This window comes from Rhamphochromis longiceps, linkage group LG4, assembly GCF_057381845.1.
Source record: "Rhamphochromis longiceps isolate RC_006_pf linkage group LG4, R_longiceps_female_GT1.1, whole genome shotgun sequence".
Classification (NCBI taxonomy): Eukaryota; Metazoa; Chordata; class Actinopteri; order Cichliformes; family Cichlidae; genus Rhamphochromis; species Rhamphochromis longiceps.
Genome location: NC_140560.1, coordinates 20,564,054 through 20,575,612, shown reverse-complemented (window position 1 = coordinate 20,575,612; position 11,559 = coordinate 20,564,054). Strand labels below are relative to the sequence as shown.

Genomic DNA, 11,559 nt, shown 5'->3' with positions numbered 1-11,559 from the left:
AAAGAAGGCAAATTAACTTCAAAGTTTCCTACCTTTATTTATATAACTATATTCACCCAGACTTTCACAGCCTACTGTTCCACTGTCAGTAAGTTTTTCCAAGAAAACACTAATATTAGCACAGATTTAAAACCCTGTCACTAAAGAGAATAAACAAAAATTACAAACCTAGAAGTTGATCCTGTTTTCCTGGACTTTTTCAGTGGAAGAACCATTTCAATACTCATCCAAGTGACTTCTTCACTCTCAGCTGACTGCAGGTTTCCCCAACCTTTTAAACAGTACATTTGCATAATAGGTGAAACTAACAATGTCTAACAATGGGCAGTTTCATGATTGTACCATTGATTGACCATGAGTACCATTCAGAGAGTTGGGGAGTGGACGCAATCACAGCATTGTAAGTTGGAGATAGAGGTACACTTAAGGGGCCTAGGTATCTTTTCCCTTTCATGTAAATGACCTGTGTTACTCTCCGTCCCTCTGTTCCTCCCTCTCCAGGACGTCCACATCCTTCACATTAAAGAAATGGCAACTGGCCTGTTAGTGTACATAGACTGGGGAAGTATAAATATATATCTGGATCTCTTCTACAGCATGTTTTTTGTCCTGTCTTCCTTCTCTCACCCCAACTGGTCGCAGCAGACAGACGCCCCTCCCTGAGCCTGGATCTGACGGAGGTTTCTTCCTGTTAAAAGGGAGGTTTTTTTTCCACCACTGTCGCCAGTTCTTGCCAGTAGGGGTCATATGATTTTTGGGGTTTCTCTGTATGTATTATTGTAAGGTCTGCCTTAAAATAAAAAGCGCTTTGAGGCGACTGCTCTTGTGATTTGGTGCTGTATAAATACAATTTTTTTAAAAAAAAAGGATTTTTGAAGGGCCTATATATGAAATAAAGATATGTTTATGATTCTGCATATTATATTATATTATATTATATTATATTATATTATATTATATTATATTATATTATATTATATTATATTATATTATATTATATTATATTCAATCTTTTCCTTCTTAGTCACTTAAAGTATGTTTATAAAACTGTTTATTGTTATTTATTTATTTTTACAATTTCTGCTTCCCTCCTGGCCAGATCTTTCTTTAAAAAAAGACATTTTTTATGTCAATGACACTTTTTACCCGGATAAATAAAGGATATGTAAAAGTCTCTGCTAAAAACTGCAAGCAGACCTTGTGCAGCAAAGAAGCGCCAGGCCATCATACTACCACCACCACGTTTGACTTCCAAAAAATGAACCTTTTTTCCTCATCAGTTCATAGACTATTAGTTTATATATAATATATATAATTTCAATTTAATATTATTTTATTTAATATATTTCTTGGGGAATGATACGAACCTTTGTGTTCTTTTTGCTCTCCCATGGACGCCATTTTTCACAGTCTTTTTCTTATTGTTGAATCATGAACTTTGATATTGACTGAGGTGAGTGAGGCCTGCGGTTCTTTAAATGTTGTTCTGGTTCTCTTATGACATCTTTTATGCTCCAAATCTTCTCCATTTGTCTTTCCAGACTGAGAGATGTCAATGGCTTTATTTCTCAGCTGTTTCCTTAGACTGTGTTATTATGTGGTGCTGTTTGAGAGCTTTTAGCCTACTTCACTTTATCAGACAGTTTTTCTTCCTTTTGGTGATTTCATGATTCAGCAAGTCTGGCAGTAATAAGGCCTGGGTGTGGTTAGTGAAACTGAACTAAGCTCTCACTTTGTCGCACAGGACCAGGTAGGATTGGACAACTTTCTTACCTTAATAAATTAAATAATCACTGTTGTATTTAATCAGGTTACTTTAGTCTAATATCAACATTTATTTTACCATCTGAAACATTTAACAAATATGGAAAAAAACAAAAACAAAAACCAAGAAATCAGGAAGGGACAAATACTTCTTCACAGCACTGTTTGCCTGAAGTGATTTTAAAAAGAATATCACCACATTTCTAAAGTAAATATTTGGTATTTCTCCTTTAAGAAAACAGCTTGTAGATGATCAAAACTGGTTCTTTGAGTTCTGCCTTTCCTGTTCTTTGTTTCACTTTAGTTAAACAATGGCTGATGAGCGTGCTGTTCCCAGCTCTGGTAAATATTATTCTGTTCATGAAACCTGTATATAGAAATGGAATATAAGACTGTTTTGATTTATTTGTTAACATAACAAGGAAGCACATTTTTAATCAGACTCAGTTGTTACTGGCCGTGTCTTTGCATACAGGGAAGTGACTTTCAGTGTCGCATGTCTGATTGTGCTTAGATTCCACAGTGTTCAGTAGAGTACTCAGTGCTTAACAGAGATATCATTTACAGATTATTTTGTGTGTATAAAACATCATTTTATTTCACACCTCTGTCATCTTGGCTTTTAAACTGATGGACAACAAGCTAAGCAAACATACCACTGCTATCTACTCACATTGTTTTCACAGTTTTATTTACTAGTACTTGCAGTTACACAAACGTGTCCATAAATTCTGTATGAAGACACTTTTCTAGTTTTACAGTTTGTAAACAGTGCTGCATCTGTGTTGCAGGGCCCAGTCACGACTCTCCAGAGTTGAGGATCGTGCTGATAGGTGGCAGAGAATTAACAGGAGAGCCCAGTAATAAGAGTCTGAGCGGTAACATCATACTGGGTCAAAATGTTTTTGACACCAGCAGAAGAACTGCCCAGAGTGTGGCGGGGCAGCAGGAGGTTCATGGCAGACGGGTCACTGTGGTGGATACTCCAGGCTGGTGGTGGCACTATCCACTAGAAAACACCCCAAAGCTGGATCAGATAGAAATCCAGAACAGCATCCATCTGTGTCCCCCAGGACCTCACGCATTTCTTCTGGTCTTTCATCATAGCTTTTTTTTGCCCCAGATCTTCATATCATCTTTAAACGAGCACCTGAAACTTTTCCACAAGGATGTGTTGAATCACACCATCGTACTGTTCACTGCTGAAGATCCATGGGAAAAAAAAAATATCAACTTCAAAATCAGTGAGTGGTCAGAAATGCAGTGGATTCTTGAGCAATGTGGAAACAGAAAACATGTCCTCTGTATGAGTAACAGGGAGGACAGCAGTCAAGTTGAAAAGCTTTTTGAGAAAATCGACGTAATGGTTGCTGCAAATGGAGGCCGTCACTATCCCATTGATCGTGCTCATGGAAACGCTATGAGGGAGGAAATGAAAGCAATAAGTGACAGAGCATCTAAGAGGTTTGATGAGGTGCAGACACACAGAAGGAAACTCAGAGCACTAATTGAAGGTGAGTCAAAGAGGTCCTGAAAAAAAAATCACAATAAATGGTAAATGGCCTGTATTTATATAGCGCTTTTCTAGTACCTAAGGACCCCAAAGCGCTTTACATATCCAGTCATCCACCCATTCATTCACACACTGGTGATGGTAAGCTACATTGTAGCCACAGCCACCCTGGGGTGCACTGACAGAGGCGAGGCTGCCGGACACTGGCGCCACCAGGCCCTCTGACCACCACCAGTAGGCAACAGGTGAAGTGTCTTGCCCAAGGACACAACGACCGAGACTGTCCAAGCTGGGGCTCGAACCGGCAACCTTCCGATTACAAGGCGAACTCCCAACTCTTGAGCCACGATCGCCCCTTAATAAAGTTGAATTAAAGACTAATAAATCTCTAAAGTAAATTACAGAAGAAAATGAGACATATTTCTCACTTTATTCACACACACATACAAGATATTTCATGTACCACCACATGAGACAAGGCAATGGATACCAGTTACTAGTTACAGTTACATTTAGATATTCATTAGAGATATTTGCCTTCTGAATGTAGGGACTCATGGTCTGTCGCTACTTTGTAACTTAAAAACAGAATCCCTATAGAGATAAGGTCCGATCCATAGGTTCCAGTTTCAGTTCCATTGAAACTTCCATGGCAGTTTGTGTTAGATATTTTAGTATTATGGGAGCATGTACTGGGTACTTTTTTTGATGATATTAGACAGAAGATTCTGTGACTGAACAAGGCTCTTTATGTTAACCGTCATTTTCTCTTGCTTTGTCAACTCAAGATTTTATGGTGTGAAAGTAGATACTAAGGTTGGAGGGAAAACACCAACAAATCACTCTTTTACTTATCACTCCCTTGCAGAAGATGTTTATGTGAAGACCATCTGGGTTGTGTCAGAACTCACGGATGTAGGAGACCTCTGTATAAGATTTATAGGCCTTGAGGGTGCATCTTGTAGAACAAAGGATTCTAACTGTCTAGTGTTTAACGGACCTGTCAAAGGTATGTTGAGATACGATTGTAGAAGGCCTCTTTCAGAGCTGGGGGACCTTCCTTATATGGTTTTAACTTGAAACTTGTTGACACACGAACTTTCTGCCTATAAATACCGCTGCACAAAAGAATAAAACTTTGAGTTGATTTTGGGAAAGCAACCTGAACAGTCTCTGTATCATTTTGTTCTCCTAACTGCTCCCGACGTCGTAACTAACCCGCTGACGGCATATCTGAGTGCTACTTGAGAATATATTGCTGAGTGTTACTTAAGAATAATTTTGAATCTTATAGGGTAAAGACAAAACTCTGCTTATAGACGCCCATGCCTCGGGGAAACCCGATCCACGGACCAGACCCGGGACGGAGTTTCTTTCAGTTTGCTCATGTCTACTTGGGTCTTTTGAACTTGGAGAAAACATCTGACTTTGTTGCTCTCACTAGTTCTTGGCCTCCTTCCTTCTGCTTAGCACACAGTGCTGGATTTTGGGTGAAATCCTCCATGCATAGTAAGGAGCTTCCAAGTCTTGTTGTCAATAGTTTTTATCTTTTTATTTGGCCAGCTTATTATCCCAATTGGATATCTAATCACTGGGACAGCGTAGGTACCAGATCTTGTTGGTAGCTATTGCCCAGATCGTATTCTTTCCATTCAGCTGACTCCTCAGGACTTGCCTTACTCTCACTAGGTATTTGGTGGTTGCAGCTTTCATGATTCCTATTTATCATTGGAATTCCCGGGCACTTGTAGCTATCCTTAAGGTCTGTAATGCTGCTCTGACTATTTTTCTGACTATTTTTCTTCTCTTTGTTACCATCTGACTAGACTTCTCCAGTCCGAATGACATTCCGATGTCATTGCTGTAGATCCTAGTGGTATGGATCAGTATATCTATGTCTCGTTCACTCTTGGCATACAGCTTGATGTCATCCACGTAGAGGAGGTGGCTAATAATTGCTCCATTCGGTATGTGTAGCAAGTCTTGTCAGCTATTTAACTGAGAGGATTCAGGACTATGACGAATGGGGACAGAGCATCTCCTTGTGGAAACTTGTGCAGTTGGCTTGAAGTTGGCCTCTAGTGTTGTTCCCCACATCCCCATTGAATTTCTGATGAAGGCTCTGAGGGTCCTTTTAATCTTGGACAATTGTAGGCATTCCAAGATCCATGTATACGGCAATGTGTCATGGTCCTCGGTCGGTGCCCCAGTGTTTTGAGTTTTTGTACTTTTATTTTGATATTATCACATTTTATGGCAGTTGTGTTTTGGGTTGCATTTTTTGTACTTCTAGCTCTCCTGTTCTCCTTGGTTTGAGATTTCTAGTGCTTATGTCACAAGTGTAGAAGGGAACCCCTTCAATAATTGGAAGAGCAGCAGGGGGTGATCACAGAAACAGAAAACGTATTACCCGGTTAAAATAGTCAAAAGATAAATACACTTTATTTACAACACTAAAAATACCCTGATTAGGAGAGAGAGAAAAAAATAAAAATAAACCTCAGCATACTAAAAATATGATGATGCTCAGTCCCTGAGCTAAGTCCCAAAGTTCCTGATCAGGCTCCGCCACACTTCCTGGCTGTGAAGAATCTGCCGATTCCACCAGTGGGAGCCTGGCCGACCACGTCATCGGTCGCTTCCTCGCTGCTCCACTCGAGGTTCCGCTAGGCACAGGAGAGCAGCGGCAGTCACTTTTCTTATCCTTATCCTTAATTTCCCGGGGTATTATATAAATCTTAATAGCTGTTATGTGTTGTGTCCTTCTCCAAGATTTTCTTCTAGTATTGCTCTCCAGCCTCGGTGGAGCTGCTGTTCCAATATTGTTCCCCTGCTACTGAGAGTACAACTTGGATGGTTCAGTGGAGTACAACTGGTTTATATCCCTCTGGTATACCTCTTCAAGTCACTGGCCAAGACTATGAGTCATTGCTTGGCAGTTTCCAAGGCCTTAGGCATGAAGTCAGGTACTTCTTAGACATCCCTTTCTTCATAACTCCTTTTTGCAGCTCTGATAGTTGGCCTTCCCTTCCTGCTGCCTTGATCTTGGCGCCTAGTCCCACTGCTTCTTTGTTGCTGGTCAGGGGCCCGTTCTTCATACCTCGCTAAGTAGGTTAGCTGGATTTGATTGTTGACGATTTCGCGTGATCTTGGATCGTTCGGTTCCCCGAAGCTCATCCGGGACTTGCTGCCATAGCAACAGAGCCGTAAGCGTAAACCTGCTCGGGAGTAGTAATTGCAAATTACTTTGTGTAATCAAGATGGGAGACCACGGCTATAAAAGCGAAGGTGGATTTGGGAAGCCTGTCGCAGCCATGTCCTGTCCGTTTACGCGAGCAACCCATTGCGGAAGGTGCAAGATTGATAAGGAGAGTTTTCAGAATTCAGCGTATATTGCGGGATAGACAGGATCCTTTAGCTCAGCGCGACAGTGTGCTCATAGAGAGATATCGATCTTCCCGTGAGGGTATTATTTACTTAACCAACTTGTTGACGAGGGGGTGCAGGACCACCACCTGTTGTTGCTCTGCCCTTTTCTTGGTTGCTGTTATGAACAAACAAACAGATTATTTCAGGGTCTCTTTTCAAGAGACTAAAAGCAATATAAGAGATAAATATTACCATTCTGTAGAATATTCTTATATTTCACTTTTACTTGTTCCCATGTTCTTGTGGGTCCTGTTGTGGCTCTAATGTGAAAGGGGATATAATATAACATAATATAATATAATGTAATATAATATTGGATAATATAGTGTGATATAATAAATCTACCCTACCGCCTACTGGTGTTGGCCACAGGGGCCGATGGCGCGATATGGCAGCCTGGCTTCTGTCAGTCTGCCCCAGGGCAGCTGTGGCTACAACTGATTAAACTCTGAAACTCCTGAAATCCCTCACTCAGGAGTTCTTGCTCCGCTGCCGAAAAATACCGAGCGCGCTCCTTCGACATTTTCACCGACCAATCAGAGGGTTGCCGATCAATGTTTCTACTATCGATGCGTAGCCCCTTTTACGACACCCAGTGATCTCACATTACTTCATCCAGCTGTACTAATCGTCAACAGCAGGTGTGTTCGGAGAACCGGATTAGTGAGCTCACGGTTAGCGCGATGATTTGATCTTGGATGTGTCATTTGATCTTGGATGTAGTAAGCGACGTACGAAGAACGGGCCCCAGGTTTTATCCAAAATATCCTAGTGATATCACTGCTGCCATGGTGTAGATCAGCTGGTTGGTTTTGGTGATGTATGTGTATGTGTATATATATATATATATATATATATATATATCATGATTTGAATGCATTAAAACTATATGCCTGATTCTTGATTAGTTTTGCTTCTGCAGGTGGTAAAACCCCACCAGCACATTTAAGACTAGTGATGGTTGGTGCTCAGTGGTCAGCTAAGAGCTCAGCTGGAAACACCATTCTGAGGAAAAAGGCTTTTGCTGTTCATCACAGAAGAACAACGATGTCCAGTGAAATTAATCACGGCATTCTGGGAGAAAGGACACTCGCAGTGGTGGATTCTCCTGGCTGGTTCTACAACCACACCCTTCAGGACACCTCTGAGACAGATAAACATGAAATAGAGAACAGTGTGTACATGTGCACTCCAGGACCCCACGCAGTGCTCCTCGTGGTAGGCCTGGCATCTGCATTTAATACATCCTATCATAGAGCAGTCCAGGAGCACATGAGTCTGTTTAGGGATGATGTCTGGAAGCACACCATTGTTCTGTTCACTAGAGGTGATTGGCTGGGAGTGAAGACTGTGGAAGAACATATAGAGAGTGAGGAAGGTCTGCAGTGGCTGATGAAGCAGTGTGGGAACAGGTACCACGTCCTGGACAACATGAAGGATAATGATGAGATGCAGGTACAAGATCTCCTGGAGAAGATTGAAGAGATGTGGGCAGGAAATGAAAACTCACATTATGAAGTTGATCCGGATCGTGAAGCACAGCTGGAGGCCAGAAAAGAGGCAGAAGGAAAATTAGCTAGAAGGATCAGAAAGACCACTGAAAGACAATCAAGAATACTGGGAAAGTTATTTGAAGGTAATCAAAAAATCATCAAATAATTATGGCATTATTTTAGTCACTCTTTCAGTTTAAACTTTACTGTTTTACAGGAGAGAGGCTGAAAATCACTGACCTGAGGATTGTACTGCTTGGCAGAGAGGAATCTGGGAAGAGTATGGCAGGAAACAAAATCTTTTTCAAAACAATATTTGAGAGAAGTTTGTTGAAAAAGGTAACCCAATATGCTGCCTGAATTGAAATGTGATATAGAAAGGATAAGATTTAATTTAATTTATCAGATCTGTAACAATTGTTAAATTAAAAAAAAATTGTGCAGGAATTCGAGGACCGGAGAAGAACAGAAAAGTGTGTAAAGCATGAAGGAAATTTAGGTGGAATAAATGTTGCAGTCGTTGAGACTCCAGGCTGGCCTGCAGACACGACGGCTCCTGTCTGGCTAAAAGAAGAAGTTCTGCGCAGCATCTCCATGTGCGCTCCAGGCCCTCATGTTTTTCTCTTGGTTGTTCCCATTTCCAAAGCATTCACAGAGGAAGACCACAAAGCACTGGTTGAGCTTTTGATGCCCTTTGGAGAGAGAGTGTGGAGACATTGCATGGTGTTGTTCACCTGGGGAGACTGGCTGAATGACAGACTCATTGAGGAGCACATTGCAGGAGAGGGAAAAAGCCTCCAGTGGCTGGTGGAAAAGTGTGGGTACAGATACCATGTCCTCAACTGCCATGGTTTGGGTTATCATTTTCCTGTCAAACTGCTCTTCCAAAAAATAATTGATTTGATCACACGGAACAAGGAACAATGCTTCACTGCTGAAAGCAAACAAGGGAAAAAACAGCCTGTGCTGACAGAAGAAGAGTGGAACAGGAGGGAGCAAGAGCTGATAGACCGAATGTTGAGAGCTGTTGTAAATGAACCAGAAGAACCAAAACAACCATTTGTCAAGCGAGGAGCCAGCTTGGATGGAGTTTTCATTCCAAGCAGTGAGTTGATATTAATTAGAGAAAACTCTGAATTTGTTTTATATTTTTACTTGTGGGTATGATATCAAATAGCATTCAATTTCTGTTTCAGTGTGCGGAGACGTTCCCTCCGAGTTCGGGAACATGTCAGAACTTTGGAATCAAAGAGCACGTGCCAAAGTGTCTGAATGGCTGAAGACCAGAGCTGGAAACTCTGATGTCACCTCGGGGATTGGCAGCATGAGCGCCTCAGCCAGTCATGTGGATGAAAGTCCTCTGCCTGATGAAAACGATTAACCATCAAGTTCTGTGAAACATTAAATAATTTGAAAATAATCATAATAATTTGAATTCACACATTCTTGTTAAAAACAGTAACACATGATAATCTGATCTTTTTTTCCAATATCAGAATCAGAGAGACTTTATTTATCCCCAAGGGGCAATTAAGATAAATATTAAATATTGTTTTTTGGATTTAATAGTGCATGCCCAGCCACTTGGGTTGGCACACTGTATTTTTATGAAAAAATAAAGTCCTGCTAACTTCTATATTTACATTTTTGTTCTCTTACTCTTGTCATTTTTCACAATAAAATGGGGAATTGACCCTGTAATGTCCTCTGCCTCTAACGCCTTGCTAGAGTCGACATTCAGACTAAACTCCTCTTCAAAATGACCACGCAGACAAGAGGGTTTGACTTCACTCCCTTTACTTAGGCCAGTTGAAGTAGGGTAAAACTGAGAAACAACATGACATGAAATGCTCTTAGAAACCATAGATGAGGAGAAATACACAATAACAGTACAATGACTTGTTTAGCCGAAAGCGTTAGCTAATTCCCTCTTTACAAACGTTTCTATTAAGCAAACACTGCAATCACATTTCTTCAAGTAGATTGTTCATTAGTAAAGATGGAACAGAATTACATACCGACAATGCCCTTAAAGACCGTCTTAAGGGAGACAAATGCCACTACAGCAGCGGACGGGAGAACGGGAGAAGTCCTTTCCCCAAACAATAACATGCGCTTTCTGATGACATCATAGAACAGAGACGGATTTGAGCACGTTACACCAGGTCATGCCAAAAGGGGGCACTAAAGAGTAACTTTCTCAGGGAAAATCTATTTAAACAGAATACGGTTACATGGTGACAGAACACTCCCCGTCTGAAACTCAGCAGGTTTCACCTATTAATATGACAAGGTCAAACACATTTCAGTCATCTGGAGGAATGAGCAAGATCATCTCATTCACGGGTCGGACGTAAAGCTTTGGTCCCTCTTTCTTAATGACCTTCACTTGCACTTTGCGCACCCTTCCGTCTTTACTGGGATACACATCGACGATGATACCTAAGGGCCAGTCGTTCCTGCTACACTGACTGTCCTTAAGAAGCACCACACTTCCTTGCTTAAGGTTTGGCCGGTCAGAAGTCCACTTTGTTCGACACTGTAGTGTTGACAGATACTGTTTCCGCCACCTGTCCCAAAATGTGTTAGACAAGCTTTGGACCCTGCGCCACTGTTGCTTCAATAGGTCTTTATGTCCAAAATCTCCTTCTGGTACTGGGCATGGACCTACTTTCTGAGTAAGCAATGAAGCCGGTGTAAGAATAAAAGGATCTGTAGGATCATTTGACACGGGCACCAATGGTCGACTGTTCACTATGGCCGAGACCTCAGCCATGAATGTTGTGAGTACCTCATGCGTGAGTTTGGAGGAGCCCATCTGAAGAAGCATCGAGTCCAGGATACGACGTGTGATGCCGATCATCCTTTCCCACGCTCCTCCCATATGAGAGGAATGTGGTGTGTTGAAGGTCCACGTACATCCGTGTTCTGACAGAAACCTCTCCATGTGTTTCCCATCAAGATTCGAGGGAATCCCCATATCCTTGCAAGCTCTGGTGAAATTAGTACCCTGGTCGGAGCGTATGCTTTTCAAAGGTCCTCGAATCGCCATAAACCTTCTGAATGAGTTTATGAAACTGGAGGCATCCAATGACTCAATTACCTCAATGTGTATAGCTCTGACACACAGACAGGTAAAGAGGACAGCCCACCTCTTACTTTCGGCGTGGCCTCCTCTCGTGCGACGGGCTGATACAGACCAGGGCCCGAACACATCAATGCCGACGTTGCTAAAGGGTGGTTCCATGCTGAGCCTGTCAGGTGGCAAGTCTGCCATCTTTTGGACTTCACACCTCCCTCTCAGCCTTCGACAAGTGACACACTCGAAAACGAGTCTATTAATGCATCTCCTGCCACCAA

General features: G+C 41.8%; 1 protein-coding gene across 2 annotated transcripts; it reads left to right on the top strand.

Moving 5' to 3' along the window:
• Positions 1-3,140: 3,140 nt before the first annotated feature.
• LOC146671482 (GTPase IMAP family member 8-like) lies at positions 3,141-9,889 on the top strand. Of its 2 annotated transcripts, none has more exons than XM_085403692.1 (5): positions 3,141-6,243; positions 7,629-8,342; positions 8,417-8,538; positions 8,644-9,304; positions 9,396-9,889. In XM_085403692.1, the coding sequence occupies exons 1-5, from the start codon at positions 6,198-6,200 to the stop codon at positions 9,578-9,580; spliced, it is 1,728 nt and encodes a 575-aa protein (XP_085259818.1). In that variant the 5' UTR covers positions 3,141-6,197; the 3' UTR covers positions 9,581-9,889. The 2 variants fall into 2 exon arrangements, with proteins under 2 accessions (XP_085259818.1, XP_085259817.1); XM_085403691.1 differs by having other exon boundaries at positions 7,615-8,342.
• Positions 9,890-11,559: the final 1,670 nt, after the last annotated feature.